Source organism: Synchiropus splendidus, chromosome 7, assembly GCF_027744825.2.
Source record: "Synchiropus splendidus isolate RoL2022-P1 chromosome 7, RoL_Sspl_1.0, whole genome shotgun sequence".
Classification (NCBI taxonomy): Eukaryota; Metazoa; Chordata; class Actinopteri; order Syngnathiformes; family Callionymidae; genus Synchiropus; species Synchiropus splendidus.
In genome coordinates, this window is record NC_071340.1 from 8,119,771 (window position 1) to 8,139,017 (window position 19,247).

Here is a 19,247-nt window from a genome sequence, read left to right on the forward strand (position 1 = left end):
AAATGCTTGATGAAAAGTAATGTCTTCGTTGAGCAGATGAGCTTTATGGGAAAACTGAAACACTGCCTCTCAATATCATGTATAACTCACAATGGAAAACATACATACATATATAATGATATTTAGTGCCAACCGTAAATTACATGTGAAGAAGTGTAGTTTTAAGTGGGGATGAGCCAATCGATCAATCGTAATCAGCCGAAATCTCAGATGAAGCCCCGCGGGTAGTGATGAGTCCACTCCTCCCTCTCCCTCTCTACCTACTCACTGCTCACTCATGGCAGCATGTCTGCTGTAGAGGCTTCTTCTATCTGTCATGTCAAGTTGACATCCTGCAGCACATGCACAAGGAAATGCTCTGCAGGGAAGAGAGTTAAATGGCTTCAATGCCACACTCATAGACTAGTTAAAGCTTTGTTGTTTAAAAGTTCACTAAACTAAGTGCAGAACCAAGTAAATGTGCTCCAAAATGTCAAGAGAGAAAAAAATTGTACAAATGAAGCAAGCTTCAAATGAAGCTTAAAATAAAATTAAAAATGAAGCAAGCAAAATTAATACAGTTATTTAAAATGTTCTACGCATTACTGCAATCTGTCTCCAAATTCAATTGAGAGCAATTTTGTGCTTAATACTGGTAAATTACTGAGACATGGCTCAGTTCTGTGTCTCTCTCTTCCACGGCTGCTTGGACAAATCACTCCAGAAGAGACCATTTCACCAGTGCTGTGAGTGTGTGTTGTTAATGTGCACAAACAACTCATGTTAATTAAGATTCTAACAATGTGAAATGCTGAACTAACTGACTTGAATCAGACATTGTATCTCTGATGCAAAGCAGACACGTCTCTTCAGCAAAGCTCAATCTAATGCGCAGGTGGTTCAGAGGTGGTACTTGTTCACGGAGGTTTCAGGCCAGGGAGAACTTTATAAAGCAATGACTTCAAAACATGAGGGGGGACTTGATGAGAGACTGCATCGTGGAGAGAAACATATGTATGAGTCAGGAAAGTTGGATCCCTTGGAAGCCCTCCTTAAGCATATTGTTGACATCTTGTATGTACAGCATGTACAGTACTTAAACCTGTCTTTTTCTTTTCATCATTTTTTTCTCACATTTCCCCATTAGGGTTCTTCTTATTCACTTCTCAGGCCTTTTAGTTTGACAGCCCCTTACAACAGCACAATGTGCACTGCATTTGATATGGATTTAATTATATGTAATTAAAAATCCATAGAAAAAGTGCAAATATCCAAGTAGGTCTTTTTTTTAATTTCCTATTCCTTGCTAACCTTACTTTTTCTGAGTGAAGCATTGATGCTGCTGTCACACTAATCGACTGAAACTGAATGTTCCGAACATTTTCGCTGTCTGTGATAATTTACTATTGCTCATCAAAAACAGTAGGCTCCCAGGGATGGTACTTACGAAAGAGGAACAATGATGAGATAGGGACCGTTGAGTCTTTTGTGCTCCATCAAGTAGGTGATGAGTGCGATGGTTTGGATGGTTTTGCCAAGACCCATCTCATCAGCCAGGATGCCATTCAAATTATTGTTGTACAGGGACACCATCCACTCCAGCCCCTGGATCTGAACACAGACATATTTCACAATTTTTAAGCATCAAGCATCTGATGCTCATGTCATGCTGCGGCATGCTCATGGCAAAGTAAGGTCAGAAACAACTATTTTCACCTCCACCAAAGCAACTCCTTAAAGTATAATTTGCCAAAATGGAAAGGGTTTAAACTGCTTCCGAATCTCAAATGACACAAACCTTTAGAAGTGTCTGAAGAAGGTTATTTAAGCATGAGAAACGTAGCCTTTGAAGTACCCTTTCATGTCCGTATCAACTTCTTTTACAAAATGGTTCAACTCTCTTAAAAAACAGTGATCAAGCATGAAACCACCTCAATAACTTGTCTATCTCACGAGATACTTTATTTTTCTTTGAATGCAGTAATTGGAGAGCATTATGATGCAATATTTTTTAAGATTTCATATAACGTGATATCCTGCCTTATAGGCCAGAGGGCCGACATTAGAAAGTGCACAGATTGGTTTGTTCACTCCATAGAATCTGTCTACCTCCTTTACTGGAGAACAGTGGCTCTGACACAAAAACAAGAAGCAGAGACAGTTGTTGTCAAAGTTGAAGATGCTCAGGTTTTCTTTGGGGGTGACACGGGAAGATTGGAAATAAGTATATCGTCGGGAAAGTTTGGAGACTAAGATCAGATGGAGAGGAGACAGCCCACACGTTGGTTAAGGAATGTTAGAAATGTGAACTGGGAAAAAGACGAAAACACGGAGGTTCGTATTTGGGATAGAGGAGTCTCCACTACAGGACATGCCTGAAAACAAAGAAGACAAATTGTAAAAGAATAAATGCCCATATTCACCTGGTAATGTTTGAGCGTCCCATTAATGAGCAGGGAAGATTGCTTCTCCACCCTCTCAATAACAGCGTGAGCCACACCATAGTAGGACTGGGAGCTGGTCTGTCCTGCATCAACACTGTACTCATCATCTACATCCTGCTTGGCTGACCTGAGAAAGGAAAAAAGATCATATTTAATCTCCTTCTATATTTCAAACATCAAAAAGCATAACACATACAAAAGGAGGTCTCGTCCTAAATCTAAACTATCCTAGTTAATCTAAATCAAATCAAAGATTTAACTGGTCCACCACAAAATGTCAACTGTGAGACTTCTTTTTCTTCTATTCATTTCCTCGGTTTTCTAAAATAATACACTGAATTGATTTGAAATGGTTTCTGCTTGAAACTTCCATCTCCAATCAAAGGAGAGAGGGAATAACCTACTCGATGATATGCTTGGCAGCAGTAACAAATACTCCTTCTCCACTGGGATCTGCTATCTTCTTCTCATCCGGTTCTGCCTTGGTCGCTTCCTCCTCTTCCTGAAAGAAAGTGAGATGGTGGATGAGTGAGTAAAGAGTCAATAAAAACTGCAAGAACATCAAAGAAGGAACGGTGGAGTCACACTGATGTGTAAAGCTACAGCCCCCTGGTGGTGCCTCAAGAGTATTTTATGTTAATGTGAAAGCAAAAACAAATCGTGAAATTGTCGTTCCATTTGATTTACTATAATAAAGGAGAAAGTTGCAAACCTCGTCATCATAATCAGAGCCGCTCTCCTCGCTGTCAGACCTTGGGGCCACTTCATACCTAATTAGGAGGAAATTAGAAGTTTAGTAAATACGTTTTTTCATTAACATACAGTGTCACGGTGGATTGTGTGTTAAGATACGTGGACAAGATCATAAAATGAAACAGGAACTTTTTGGAAAAGAGAAAGAATGTGCCAATAAAAAATGGGCAACTCTGAGGTTATACTTTATGCGTTTTTATGTGACACCTGTTGGACAGAAAATGAAGCGTGTTATTGTTTGGAAAACTGTTCTTTTTTTGTCAAAACCCGAACATTAATTTTACTGATGTATTCACCAGTGTTATAAACATGTTCTAGCATACCCCGGGTTCATCTCCAGCCAGGCCTCCAGTTGGCTGGATTTGGGAGCATCTGTTCCCTGCAGGACTTTGCCAGTTTCCGTCTGAATCACTTTGACAGGGAGCTCACTCATCTGGCTGCTCTCATCCATGGGCTGCAAATCAATAAAAGAAAACATTACAAAAGGTTTTTTTTTTCGTTGTTGGTTTATTCCGTTAGTCAAGAATGAATTTACAAAGGATTTAATGAGGTCGTGAAAGAGTTAAGCAAGGATTATACACTGAGGAATGAAAGAAGGACTAAGTAAGGCCAGAGATAAAATGAATTAAGTAATTACATAGAATTAAAGAACTATAAAAGAATTATCAAGTGAAGCAACACAAGGAACTGAGTAGTGAATTGATAAATAATTGAAATTGCATTACAAAGATTATAAAGGAATAAAGACAAGAATTATGAGCGGAATAGGAAAAATGAACGAAAGGGTTTATTGTAAATAAAAAATTAAAAAAGACAAAAATTGACAATAATAAATAACAAAAGTAAAGCAAAGGCTGCTTCTCACAAGTCTCACACATTGAAAACAAACATATCTTGGGGCAACAAAGGGGATGCATATGAGGGTGGCTGCTAAAGCTTCACCGTCAGCAGGCACCCGACAGAAGTTCAGACTGCCATCGCAGCAAATACAGCCCAGACGAAGTACTGCATATTAATATTGCATAGCTTTAAGTTATCTTGTAAATTTAAAATAACTTTATGTATAGCCATTACAGGCTTTCGCTGCAACAGTTCAATTAAGCAAAGACAAACAATGCTTGTAATTAAGAGTGCATTAATATATAATACTTCAAATAGTGCAATACATTATGGGAGCATAGAGTTTAAATTAATAACAGTATTTTTAAATATAAGTGGAAGGAGAGTGGCAACCTGATAATAAGCCTAAGTAAACGCAGCGTCTTTAAACTTACCTCTCCATCTGGACCGATTGCACTGGTTCCCTCACCGTCTCCATCCACCTTCTGTGCAGGAGAAAAGAGCAGCTCTTAACCTTAGACAGCTTCACAAACATCATTGAATGCCCCAGCATGGCAGGATCAAAACAGGCTTCAGCTTTATGCAGCAGCCCACTTGAGTTTAGTTGCAAAGATGCCAATTACTGACTTTCCAGAAAAAATAACCATCCAGACACAGAGCGCCCCAGTGAACCCATAATCCCCTAGACGGGCTGCATTCTATATCTGCAGATGTTGAATAAGTTCATCTCATTACAGTGCATGTTGATGTTTCACGAGGCGTCCCAGCTAGCCACTGTCACAGCTGCAGCTGAGGATCAGCACTTTCCTTAAATGTGGCACCAGAACCTGAAGCTAATGAGGAATGATACCATGAGAGTCCATCACTGTTGCCACCAGTAATGACAGTCTGGTTGACACAAAACCATCTGCCCTGTCCAGAAACATCGTAATGAGGGTGCTCGAGGTATTTTCTAGAAAGCCCATCTCAGCTGTCTGTTTTGACAACACTGTCTTTGTCATCACACTTGTAATCGTGAAGCCTAATTTGCCTACAGTCTGAAGACAGATACAGTTCCTCCATCCATGTCAAGAGCTCAAACAAGAGCTCAAAACATTCCTATCAAAATAAAACCTATCAAGAGCCTGCTTACACACCAAAGACAATTTTTAAATATTTTCAAAATATTTTTTTAACTGGAAAGCAAATCATTCATTCCAGAAACACATACAACAATTTGTATAAAACGCCAAAGACTACAGAGCACATTGCACATTAACCACATTCCTACCTTCTTTTTCTTCTTCCTTCTCTTCTTCTCCTTTGCAGCTTGCGCCGCCTTGTGCTCGTACACTAAGGAAGTGAGGTTGGCAACGTATTCATCCGTCTGCTGCAGCAAGTACGCCAGACGCTTGTCTTTCTTTTGGTCAATAAGCTTTCGATAGCCCTCCTCATCTTCTGCCTGGATGAAGATTTCACACCAGTTATGAGCACCGAAATAAGGACAAAACAAAATGCCATAGTATGAAAGGCATAGATACAATAGAAAAGTGAAAACACTTAGATTTATACTTTCATTATGTCCAAAAAAAATCAAGATACAATAGTCGATGCCCATGTGTTGTACTACAAATGCATTACAATGGCGAAATATGCCAATGAAGAAAACATGAGTGCAATAACATTTAAATAAACCAACGTCAATGAAAAGTGTCTAAATTCAGAATGAGTAAAGCCGTGAAGACGTTGTTTAAATTCATCAACATATTGCCTGTTCGGACATGCTTTGCAGTTGCTCCACGGCTTATAAGGAAAGCTACGACAAAATAAACACTGACTCTGCATTTCCATTCAAATGGATTCTCACAGTGAACTCCAGCCGTTACTGATATAATAAAATATTGTGTAGCTCAGGAGGGGAACAGAATATTGCGGTCCCTTTGGGCAAGCCTAGAAAAATGCAACAAACCAGCAGCTTCTGCTTATGTGGACAGTGTCACTCAACACTCACAACTACGGTTCTGAAATGAATTTTTATTATTAATATTTTTTTTTGCATTGCTAGTCTGTGGCATCCCCCACCTCTGGCATGTTTAGGTTGAGTGAATCGGAATGGGACCCTAACATACCATATTCAATATGCAATAGGAAATGAATAAATGCATTATTATTGTAATATTTCAAAGGCTGAAGCATGGATTCCCAGTTTCATATAGTTCAATGATACTCATAATTGTTTCACAGACACTTTCTTACCATAAGCCTTCTCATTCTCTCCTTCTCGATTCTCTCAGTCTCCTTCTTCTGCTCCCGCTCTGTGTTGGTGTGCCAAGTGGCAATGGCCCTGGTGAGCTTCTGGATTTTGCCCGACACAGAGCGGTGATACTCCTTGAAGTCTTTAGCATGCTGGAGAATGCTGTTTAGATATTCCTAAAAACAAATTATATAAAACTTTCAGGGACCGGTTGATTAATCTCACCTCAAAACAAATCCCATGAGGAAAAGCTACTACACTCCACTTTTTTATTTTTAACACTTTGATTTGACATGCTGTGAATGAAGCAGTCATTTCCCCTGGTCTTTTGCTTTTTTCCCCACTTCTTTCCCCACTTCATGAGGATGCAATTCAAGGTATTAATAGCATTGCAAAAGTAAGTAGTTCAAACACAGTGTAGGTGTTTCAAGTATCTTTCTACAGATGGGTGGTTATTTTTCAACTGTATTTCTGTCAATCACCTGATGCTTCTGTCTGCGCTTTTTCTCCTGCTCAAGCTTCTGCTGCTTCTCCAGCTTCTCAGTCATTCGAGCTTCTCTGAGAGTCTGTCGCTTGCTGCGTCGGTAAGCCTTGGAGTTAAGGGCAGTCTCAAGAGTTGTGTCTCTCCTCATGCATGCCACCACATCCTGCCTCAACTACAAAGAGAAGACGGAAGATCATTAAAATCAATACAGACATTACATAACAACATGCATTCTTCTCATGAGGGCTAACTAGATTGAGAAAAGCTAATCAAGATGGTAAAGATAAAAACCAAACTGATATGTTATCCGTACATCAGAAAATTACTACGAAAATTATGACATGTTCCATATCACTTAAAAGACCCTGAAATGAGTGCTGACATGCTTAACATGTAACTATCACACAATATCTGTAACTACATGAAGAATTAGATTCACTGTTTCTTCATTATCGAGAAAATGAAGAAAAACACAATTGAAGAATGTGAACATATATATAGCTCAGTTAAGTTGGGGTTTAAGATTGAAAGATTTTACTTATTGAGAGCTATTAATTAAACAACATCAAATCTGTATCAATGGAAGGCGACTGTGAGCCAGCAGCAGTTCATATTTTATGCCTTTTTGAGAGGTCAAAGAAAACGGTGCAAGAAAGATCGGTATTCATGCTGTTTTGATCAACTGCCGCTGACCTGCCGTTGGAAGTTGAGTAGGCGCAGAGCTTTGAGCTCCACTGTGGCTTTGGTCCTCAGATCTGGAGGGAGAGAGCCTGGAAGACTCTCCAGCTCCTGAATTCGATGTGCAATTCGAGCCTGTAATCTGAAAGACATAATGAGAACAGTTACTCAAAGAAGCTGGTTTGCCATTTGCACTGGACTAAGAGATGAACACCACAAATTATCTGTAGGTTTTTTTCTCATTACCATATTTGGTCGGGAAAATCACCGCCCACTTCGTCACCCACTGGGCTCATTACCATATACAGTTTCGCGCCACACCACCTACTTCGCCGCCCACTTTGCCCTTGTTTTACCCCCTATGAATTAAACTGACTTTAATATGGATTACGAGTAGGTTCTCATAAACGTGAAAGTAAAAGAAGAGCAGACAGTGAAATCAAAAATAATAATGATGAAATGAAAAAAAATACAATAATCCAATGAATCAGAAGGGGGGGACAGTCCTGAAGAATTATGGAAAAAAAAGATCCCTAAGGCAGGTAGCTCAAAAGTCCAAAAAAGTGCCCCCTGACTGGTGCAGGTCAGGCGCGATCACAAGGGGAAAACATATGCACCCAACTGAAGGCAACAGTGAAATCAACGGTCAGCTAACAATGGAAAAAAAATACTCCATTGACCAGCAAATAGCATCTAGTGGAGGACGAACAAGCAGAACAGGAAGAAGACAAGCAAAATGAAGCTTACGGAAGGGGGGAAACGAAGTACATTTTTGGAGGATTTTCTTTTTTATGTTTTCATACAATATTTTAATTGTGTTAATGCCAATTGAATTCACAAAGTTTCAGCAGTAATGCAATTAAATTTACTTCGAGTTAATTAATTGCATATGTCTGCAGGCAATAGTTCAGCCAGAGGTAGTACTCATGGATTTATAATAAGACCACAGTGAAGCAAGAAATAGTATGACTAAGAGAGTACAGGAATACAAATTTAAATACCGGTAATAGAACAAATTAATGATTTACCAAAAAAAGAAAACACTTTGATTTACATTAGTTCTATCCAGTATGTTGTGGAGGCATTTATCATTTATTTACTGTTACACATAATTACATACGTTTCAGATTTGTTCACGTTACAGTGATTTTCCTGGCAACTTTTTAATGTACATTTTGTGGCCTGGATGATAAAGACACATCCTGCTCGACAAGCTACATTGGAATACTTCAGGCCATACTTCTACCAATCATTTTCCAACATAAAATGGAAAAATCTATTTTTCAAGCGCGTTTTTAATCAGATAGCATGGATCAGTCCCTGCCGCCCCAAAAGTAGCTAACAGCAGTCGCAGCAATCCTGGACCAAATCACTGTGAACACAACTAAATTGGCTGCATGGACACACACAGAAACTAGAGAGAGAAAAAGACAAAAACATGTCACACCGACTCAACATCTAAAAATGGTTTACGCTGGAATTAAATTAAAGCTGCTGGAACACAGTGAATTAGTATTTTAGGCAGCAACACGAAGCCCAGAAAAAAGTGTTTTCATCCTGCTGTGTAACTGATTACGGCCCCTGGCTTTAGAAACATTGGAAGTGCAAAAGGAAGGCTCGCGCTAAATGCTAAAATCAAGTAAAGTAAGTAAAGTCTTGCTGCACGGCAGGAACCCCTGCAGATCCACTTAACATGCAGCATTGAATCCACCATTGAACCGCGACATGTGTCTATGAGCACAAAGTTAATGAACAGCACTTTCACAGAGGCTGTAAAAGCATCCGTTAATCGCTCATGTAGCTATAAACTACCTTAAGACGTAGAGAATATGAGAATGTGATCCAACAGAGAAACAAGGAAGCAGGTTTTTATCATCTTTTTATCCCTCTATGCTGCCACCACGCTTGAGTGAAAAGCAGTGCAACCTGAAATAAATTTGAGACTCCAGTGTGCGTTTTTCATATTCAAATATCTGCTGAACAGAGTCTCATTTGCTGATTTTTTATTTGTGATCCCTAAAAATAAATCACAATTCTGAAGGCATTTCTGCTTTTATCTTGCCCAGGTGGTACACATTGTTTACATGTAGTGGAAATCCTGCAATACAGCATGTGGAGAAGTGCAGGAGGGCAGGTTTCATTTTGACTCTAAAAATCTCAAGAAATACCTTTGTCAACAGATGAAATGTGTATCAATAACACCGGACAATATATTGTAATAACAAATAAAAACAAATATATCTGGGGGTTGACATTAAGGCAGACATGTCCAAAGTCCAGCCCGGGGGCCAAATGCGGCCCGTGGTCAAATATCATCCAGCCCGCAGCCTCTGTCATAAAATCAATAACGTCTGGCCCGCACATAGACTTATTAAATTGAGCAGCAGTACTGCTACCAGCATATGAAGTAGCTTACACACTAAATGCTGTTACTCATTTACCCACTAGAGGGCAGCAGCACTTTTTTCTAAAATGGCGACAATAAACAAAAAAAGGAAAGTTGACTGTGAGGGCCAACGCTTCAATGATAGTTGGAAATTGGACTATTTCTTCACTGAAATACGCAACAACTGTGTCTGCCTCATTTGCCAAGAGACAGTGGCTGTTTTTAAAGAGTTCATTGTCAAGCGACATTACCAAATGAGACACGCTGACACGTACGACAAGATTACAGGGAAGGAACGCAGCAAGAAAATGAAGCAACTTGAAGCTAGTTTAATCTCACAGCAGCAGTATTTCGCAAGAGCCCGAGAGTCAAATGAGAATGCTACAAAGGCTAGTTATGAGGTAGCAGCACTGATCGCAAAGCATTGCAAACCTTTCACTGAGCACCTTTCACTTAACATTGAACTGCCATGGTGATATATTTCATGTTTCATGTAATTTGCACTCCAGAGTACAATTACTTCTTAAGTTAAGTGAATATTCAGCTGCATGTGATATGCATGTTCCAAATGAACCAAAACACATGCTTAAGATTGTTGAAATTATAATAAAAAAGCAAGCACATAATGGCCGGCTAAAATTTGCTTAAATATATTGTTGTTGTACGTAAAGGACGTCAGCCAAGGTCGGCCCCCCACATTTTTACCACACCAAATCTGGCCCCCTTTGCAAAAAGTTTGGACACCCCTGCATTAAGGGATAGAAATACCTGTACTCGCGCTCCTGCAGGATCCCCACTGGGTCCAAGCCCTGAGGTTTCTGGATTGGTGTGATGCGATTCTGCTTCTGTTGTATCTGGAGCATTGGCGACACCTGCTGGCCTGGTACTTGCGGGGCGAGTGAACCGCCAGGCAGTGGAGCAGAGGGCACCCCGAGGGTCTGTGGTGGCGCAGGTGATGGGCGTCCGCTGGTGGCAGGAGTGAGATGTTTCTGGGCATTGACTTGATTCTCACCACCTGAGCCTAGAGAGGAATTTTATAGAATGGTTGAGCAATGAAGGAGTTATACATTCTGTTTACATAAGTGTACAATAAAACCAGTCACACATCCAATCACTGACTGTGAAGCACAATTCATTTGCTAAGTATGTTAGTGATAAATAAGAACGCCAATGGTCTCATCCAGGGGAAGTGCTTGCAGGGAAGTTTGAGTATTGGGTCTTCTGTGGGAAAAGATCCAATAAGGAAAAATGATTCTATATAACCGTACAGCGTCATTTGTGATCCTTTTCTGTTGGCTGTGAAGTCAGTTGAACTGTCAAACACACTATATTCATAAGTGATAGTTTGTTTTGCACCGATCATTATTTGAAGCCTTCAGTGAGAGAGGCAGGTCGGCCCCTCACTCCATGCTTTGTAGCAAGTATTATGTTTAAATCAAACAGTGATCGCTATAATGTTCCACATCATGCATGGAAAAAAATGACGGTTTGACAGCAATTTCTCATTCAAACTTAACAAAGCACAAGAACAAGACTGAAGTCGTGTGATTTACAACTTATTATGATTAACATTTACAACCATTTTGGGAGCCAATCTAAGAATTCTCTTATATCATAACCACTTATTTTGATTTGTATTATAATCACGATTATTCAAACGATTATTGAACGACTTAAGATTTAGCTGTCATTAAACTTTCAAACTTTATTGAACGATGAACTACAATAAAGCAATGTGTAAAATTTAAATAATAATCTAACAGTTATATTTAACCTTCTTGATGTAGGTTAAATATTTCTCTCTAGAAACACCAATCTGTATGGTCAGGCTTCAGAGAACAGTGGAGACAGGAAACAATGTGGAATGAGGAGGAGCACTTGATTTTATCACCCCATCTCAGGTTGAGCGCGAGCGATTGTTCTTATGCATTTATCCTCTTCCAAATAATCACTGGTTTTTGAAACAGCGCCAACCAGCAGCTAACATTGCTGTTGTGACTCAGAACGCTGGATGAGCGTCTGCTCCTTGGAGGTACTGAATACCATGTCGCCGTTTAGAGGCGACCGAGCTAACAGTGGCTAATATTAGCGTAACCCATTCTGTGTAAACAGAGGCTAAATAATGACGATTATCATGTTTTTATAATCGTAGGAAGACATAATCGTAATCCTGATAAAAAATCATTTAATTGAGCAGCTCTAATATCCGTATCAGAGTTAAGATGATGGGGCATCTATGATCCATGTTCAGAAACACATCTATACACTAGTATTAATCTTAATATAAAGACGACAGGACCAACCCACCTGACTATTTCATGAAAAATCTGGTTAGTAAATGATAATTAGTACATGACAAGTTCAATACAAATATTTTTCATTTAACTCATTCAGTGTCTGACTTTGACACCTCACTCTTGTGTTTGTACCAGACACGTAATTTTCATCACTCTTACCATCAGACCACGGCTTTGGCCCTGAGCTCTGACTGTGACCTTGCATGGCCGGAGTCGGGCAGGGACTTGATTGGCTACCACCCATTTGTGCCATGGGCATGCCTGTTACCAAGAAAATATATGAATACAATTTGTCCAATAAAAAGGATTGATTATTTTCAATTGTAAGCCTTAAACTCATCTCACCTGGAGGTCTGCTGTAGGGACTAGACCCAGGCGTCTGCTGCGGCTGCTGCTGCTGTGGCAATGTTGGTAGACTCCTCTTACCCTGTACAGCAAGCTGGAGGTTTTCAGGCAATGGTTGTCCACGTCCCAAAATCTTATAGGCCAAGATTTGGGCTCTGAGCTGCTGAAGCTGAACTGGGCTGAAAGCAGAAGGTCCGCGGCCTTGTTGACCCATGCTGGGACCTGATCCTTGAGTGTCCATTGGCATCATGGGACCTGACTGTGACGGAGGCATGTGTGGAGGTGTGGGTCCACTTCCTCCTCCACCCGATGACATGGGGCTAGATGCATGCTCATGGACACCCATTGGCGATGGATGAGGGGACATGTATCCTGAAAGAGAGAAAAACTGTTAAAAGACTAATACATTATAAATGTTCACTGGTATTAGGCTAAATAAAACTGCCTAATTTGATAAGGTGGTGGTAAGTAGTGGATGTGACGCCATTGCCACTGAAATTGTAGCCCTAGTTCATCCAGAATTTACAGTAGGGATGCTCCGATTTTTGCTGCCAATCACCATTACCGATCACATGGAATGACAATGAATTTGTAATTAAAACGATGAGACTTCCTGTGTACATGATGTGAAAATAACCATTAAATCATTTTAATTGATACACGTTTTCATATACCTCTTCAAGGAGGCAAAAAAATAGAAAACCCTAGCAGAATGCTGCAACTATTCTGTCGAAAGGACAACTGAAAAACATTTCATTAGATGTCAGAGGTCACAGTTTGGTGAATCTCTAGAGACTGTGCTATGTCCGCTAGTAGCGGGACTCTGAGACGGAGAACACTGCATTCATGAAAGTTTCAGGTTAAGGTGGCTGACTAACGCTGCCCCTGACTCCAAAACGGCGACAGATCCGGTCCATGGCTAACTGCATGTCATTTTCACCCAACACATGTCTTATTTTTCTTCATTTTAAAACTACAAAGAAAACAAACTTGCACTGGCAGTGGACCACAAAACATTTTCGATTCATGTTACACACATTAAGAACACAAGATAAGATATTTTCATTATACTTTACTTGAAGACCTCACCTATAAAGCATTATTGCTACATTTATAAGACATCATAATGCATTTATAATGCTTTATAGAAGATGTTATGAATGTTCAAAATCATGTATGACAACTTATAACAAGGTTTATTAAGCATTAAAAGGTAAAAGTTAAACAATAGTGTAATCTTGTCTTGTCGAATAATGTTATACTAAGTGGCTAGGTTAAGGTTACAGTTACAGTCAGGGTCATGGTTAAGCGCTCTGGAGACTTTGTAACTATATGGAATTAAATCCACGACTTCTAATACTATATTGACCCTGTCATAAGTTACCATACATGATTATGAACATTCATTACATCATCTGCAAAGTCTTATATACGCATCATGATGTGTCATGAATGTACTAATAATGCAGTAATAAAAAAAGTGCTACCAATCTTTTTAAGTGGTTATAATCCTGTGAACAGAACTATGGGTAAATGCACTTGGTGAACAGTGTTCTCAAAGGTGCCACATAAATAAAGCTTTATTTATATCATCTAACCTAAAATCTCCCACTTAAGCATTCCAATGTGAATGGAGTCAACCAAAGAGTTTAAAAAGGCAAGACGATACCTTGGCTATGTTGGTCCATTGGACTCTGTGGATGACCCATGCCACTGTGGAGCGATCTCATCCTCACATCTTTCATATGTCCATAGTGCAGAGGATCTGTCATGGATTTATCATTCATTGCATCCATGGGCTGAAGAAATATAAAACATAGATATGCGCATGATGCAACATTAAAAGAAAGAAATATGAAAATATTTTTTTGTTCTTCCTGTTCTGTAACTCCAATGGTATAGAAGTAGAATAATCGCATCAGTATATAGGTCAAAGTAGTGTATAATCTCCAGTACTTTGATTAAAGGAGTGTTTTACCTTGTGCATAGAATACATGCTATCCTGAGAGAACTCGCTCTGAGCCTGGCCAGGCATGCCATGTGGTGCATTCGGTGTTCCAGGGCCAGAACCTGGGCCCATCATGCTGTGAACCGAGCCAGGAGAAGGGTCTGGTCCAGGGCTGGGACCCAGGATTGGACCTGGGGATAATCCTGCACCAGGAGAAGGGCCAGGATGGGACATACCTCCTGATGTTTCTGGGGTGGACATCTAATGAACCGCTGGAATCAAACCAGACAGCTAAAAGAAAGAAAAGATGCAGTAAATTAATGTATAAGGCTTCATACAATTATTGTTTCCTATTTACTTTTGATTATGGCATTTACCATTCAAAATGGTATATATGTATGTGTGTGTGTGTGTGTGTGTGTGTGTGTGTGTGTGTGTGTGTGTGTGTGTGTGTGTGTGTGTGTGTGTGTGTGTGTGTGTGTGTGTGTGTGTGTGTGTGTGTGTGTGTGAGTGTGAGTGAGTGTGTGTGTGTGTGTGTGAGTATAAATTTTGTTTTTCATTTGTAAGATAGTGAGCTCATGCAATAAAGTCATTGTTCTTGTATTAACAGAAAAGCATGTACATTATAATGCAAATTTAATAAAACAACAGCAAATACATCTCAAGGTACATGCACATGCTATTACACACTTTGCCCCTGGTAAAATTCGGAACACCTAAATGAATTAAGTCATGTGCATGTTCTTTATTCAGTGCAGGACACATTCATTACGTGTTAGAAAACCCTCGAAAGCCCTTTTTTCCAATCCCTAGAAGCCACATAACAATTCCAATTTGAGATGGTGCTTTATCATCTGAACAACACCTGACAATGTAAATGTACCATTAAGTATTAAATACAGTAAATGCAGTGCAACGCAACAAGGTGTCTTCACGAGAACTGTCAGGTATGGCACTCATCACACGTGTATTCTGTATTTACAGAAACAATGGAGGCCACAGTACAAACACGAGTTAATTTGTGATGATACTTTGTTCAAATATTTTCATCATGCCCGAAGAGACTATAATTGTCCGATAATACTAAACCCGCGTACATTAATGACATTGTCGGGATATTGTTTTTATTAACTTTTGGCTGGTGAGAATGAGCATTACACGAGTAAATGTCGCTAAATAACTCTATAATAATTTTTCCGATGTTAAAAATAATGATGATGTACAGGCCCTTCGTGGTATTTTCTGCATAAACAAACAACATTTTACGAAATAAACGTGTCCTTTTAGCGAGTAATAATGGTTGTATAACGTATTTACCCGGAAATTCACGAAGCAAAATAGAGAGGAAAAGCCATTTCATGTGATGAAATGAGACAAATGTCGATGATCATGGAGGACAGTAACAGTAGCGCTAGCCTGCTGCTTCACTCTCACTGTAAAGAGGGCACTGATTGGATCATGGCTTCCCCCAAAAAACTGGTGGCCATCAACCATATGGGTAAAAATTGCACACTTCGACAGGACGTCACGCTTCTATTGCGACCAAGGTGGGTGATTCAGACATCGACGTTCACCTACGAACATACGGCGGAGGGATATAACGTGTAATACCGCAGACATTACGTGTTGTGCCTCCAGCGCGTTCGCGGAGGAGCTGTGCTAGCGCTTAGCATGCTAACAATCCTGGGTGGCGCTGCTTCTCGTTAGAGAATCTGTCAGAAAGTTTTGACCGTTAGCTCCGCGCTGTGTTCGTAACACGCCGAGTACACTGCAATGTGAAACTTAACAGGCGTATTTACCTCTTGTAGGAACTGAATCTGCACACAAATCGGTGAAAGTGTTATATTGTTTCTCCCAAAATATGACTGCAGTCCACAAGTTCACTCCCCCTCGATGTTGTTTTGCTGACAGGTTAAAGTTTGGCTCGTGTCGCCATTGCTGATTTGTCAATGTCACAGATAGACCCGCCTATTCTCTGCAACCATTGGTCCTGGAAGAACGTCAATCACAAGGGGTTCTTCATTGGGTGTGTGTGTTTGCTCCGTTACTGTACTGTTGTTCGGAGTTGCAAACAGTCAAACTGAATGTCGCTCATGCCAAATTATATCAATCTATATCAAGATCTCGCCATTGGATTTTTGTGCAGACGACTCGTGCAACGTTTTCCATAGAATCTGCTTTTCATGCAACTTCATTGTGGCGCCGACACTATTGTGTCGCCCTTGTGTATTCATGTAATCGTATTAGGGTTCACATGATACAAACCAATGTATGTCCTACAAATACATTTCTGATAACAGCTCGTTATTATGTAGTCGCGAGTGTCGATTCAAAAATATTAGTGCGTTTAATGCTTTAGTTTTGAATTATATTTGCATAATATTGACGGATTGCATTGGCAATTTCACCACTCCTTCTTTAGGAGTGTTCTTCTCCTTCTTTGTGCAATTCACTGTCAGGGGTTTATTTTCATGATCCCCACTGAGTGTCCAGTTCTCAACATGAACACAAGATGGAGGCATTCGCCGCTGGTTCTCTCCTGACTGAAGCCTGTTCGCGTGAGTGATGACCTCATTTGCTTTCGCTGAGCATTTCTTGTCACAACAATGTTGATATTGACAGACATGTCATGCAAATACGACACAGCTTTAGTTGAGAATCATTTGCATTCTTCTGATACCATAAACTCTGTTTTGTTTATGTTGCGATGATGCTGTTTGTGCAGTGTTCACACAGTGCTCTGTTTGTATTTACATGGAGATACTGAAACAGAGATGTATTTCGCTCAACACGTTCCATGTCTAGATACTTTTAAAGCTATTTCAGAGCAATACGATTGAGAAGCTCTGATAATACGGGAGAAAAACCTTGGTCCTTGGACCTTCTTCAGCCGCTTATCCGGGGTCGGGTCGCGGAGGCAGCATTCGGAGCAGGGAAGCCCAAACTTCCCGGTCCGCACAAACCTCCTCCAGCTCTTCCCGGGGGATCCCGAGGCGTTCCCAGGCCAGACCGGAGACATAATCTCTCCAGCGAGTCCTGGGTCTTCCCCGGGGGCCCCTCCTGGTATTGATTCACTTTTGCACAATCTAAGTGTCGACAAATGTGTCAACAAATGAAAGCACAATAAAGTCCGAATGATGTTGTGGTTGCTGCAAACACAAACAGAAAGGAATGAGTGAACTGTCAATGACAAAGGGGTTTTTTTCTGTGTATTTCTTGTTGGAGTTCAGACCCACATTTCACATAGAAGATATCCTCTTTCCTCTTTTATGCTTTGCTTTTAACTTAACCTTTTACTTACTTGGGGAACTTAAGAAATAGTTTCCAAACCCATCCTGCCTACTTACCTCCTCTAACTATATAAAACCCACCCTCACATACAACAACCCTTCCATGCTACACCATTTTAAGACGCACCAACCCACTCACTCAATATATTCTAGACATCATGAAATTCAAACTTTTTGTATAATAACTGAACAGCAGGTGCAAAAAAGAAGCACCAAAGTGCTGGATTCAGTCAGCATTCGCTGTCAGACAGGAATGTGGGAGCAAGTGAAATGCACTTGAATGTTTTTATGTTTATGTATTTATTTTGTAAAACCATAACTGTCAACATCATGGTGACAGCTGGAATCGCTTTAAATTTTCCTCTTCATTTAGCACGTGCGGCTCAAAACGCTCCGTCGGCAGATGTCGTCGTCTAGTTTCCTATATGACTGATGACTCCTATATGAACCCTGAAGACACAAAGCATCTAAAATATTTGAATACCTCTCAGATCCCACAAAACAAAGCACTTGAACTTTGACCTGAACTTCCCCTCCTTTGACAGTTCTGCTCCTTTCTTATTTCTTCCCATATAGGATGTGGATGTAAATTTTAGCCAAATAAAATAACCTAATTAACTTTGCGGCGGGAGTCGCTGACCCCCTCAAGTTCACCCATGCAGGAAAAGGCTTGGCCGCAGTCATTTGACAGTGAAAAGATGAGTGGTTGTGGCTTCCACTCACCTTGAAAGCGTCTGTTAAAAGCTCCGGTGAGTGAATCACAGGCATGAGATTTTATTCAAACTGCTTCGGTTTTTAAATGATGAGGCAGAACAATAGAAGGCTCGTTCACAGAAGGATAGAGGTCATCTCTCTTCCACCACATCCTTTCATAACCTAAGAAAGTTCAACTTTTATTGGCTTGAAATGTCATTAAAAGATCATCGAATTACGCAGTTGCCTCATCTTCACTTAACTTCAACATGCATAGTGACATGTTAAGTCATTACAATGGCATGTCTGCGAGTAAGAGATAACTGGCTAATAGTAAATTCAGAAATTAGATTCCTAAGGTTATTGAAAAGAAACACAATACATTCATGTGTTCATCTAAAATATGCTCTTCCTCAATAAAGGGCGGAACAAAAAGTTAACACACGCTTGTGTACTTGCTTGAAGGCAATAATCTTTTAATGTACTAGAAGGGTTTCAAACAGAAATAAATCCTTTGACAGTCCTGAAACAACAATTTTGACATAAGCCATACAAAGACACACACACACACGCAGGTGTGTGCAAACAAGGGTGTGCTATAATTACTTTGACATGAGCCACATTTGACAGGGAGCTGGTTCACTGTGTTATCGGAGAGCCTCATTTGCATAACCAGTGCTTACATCGAGGGGCACTTATTTTATTTCTGGCAGATGATGGAGTGACTGTTTGAACAGCGCAGAAAGCAGCATCAGAAATATACAGAGGGCGCATTCATGACCAGAAATATCCTGACGGTCGACAGTTGAAAGTGGATGAACATCCCACGAAATACAAATATTTAATAGCAAGCTGCCGCAACAAGACTTCTGTTAAT

At 40.1% G+C, this 19,247-nt stretch overlaps 1 protein-coding gene across 1 annotated transcript in view; it reads right to left on the bottom strand.

Moving 5' to 3' along the window:
- smarca2 (SWI/SNF related, matrix associated, actin dependent regulator of chromatin, subfamily a, member 2) overlaps positions 1 to 16,336 on the bottom strand; it is a 36,857-nt gene extending 20,521 nt beyond the window's left edge. Inside the window, exons 1-16 of the mRNA XM_053870311.1 lie at positions 16,187 to 16,336; positions 14,418 to 14,678; positions 14,109 to 14,238; positions 12,440 to 12,811; positions 12,254 to 12,355; positions 10,566 to 10,818; positions 7,427 to 7,553; positions 6,732 to 6,905; positions 6,252 to 6,425; positions 5,287 to 5,457; positions 4,451 to 4,501; positions 3,500 to 3,630; positions 3,136 to 3,193; positions 2,828 to 2,925; positions 2,403 to 2,550; positions 1,427 to 1,590 (exon numbers count right to left, since the gene is read on the bottom strand). Of these exons, the coding sequence (XP_053726286.1) occupies positions 1,427 to 1,590; positions 2,403 to 2,550; positions 2,828 to 2,925; positions 3,136 to 3,193; positions 3,500 to 3,630; positions 4,451 to 4,501; positions 5,287 to 5,457; positions 6,252 to 6,425; positions 6,732 to 6,905; positions 7,427 to 7,553; positions 10,566 to 10,818; positions 12,254 to 12,355; positions 12,440 to 12,811; positions 14,109 to 14,238; positions 14,418 to 14,648 (2,384 nt within the window). The 5' untranslated portion in view covers positions 14,649 to 14,678; positions 16,187 to 16,336. The remainder of the gene's footprint in view (positions 1 to 1,426; positions 1,591 to 2,402; positions 2,551 to 2,827; positions 2,926 to 3,135; positions 3,194 to 3,499; positions 3,631 to 4,450; positions 4,502 to 5,286; positions 5,458 to 6,251; positions 6,426 to 6,731; positions 6,906 to 7,426; positions 7,554 to 10,565; positions 10,819 to 12,253; positions 12,356 to 12,439; positions 12,812 to 14,108; positions 14,239 to 14,417; positions 14,679 to 16,186) is intronic.
- Positions 16,337 to 19,247: the final 2,911 nt, after the last annotated feature.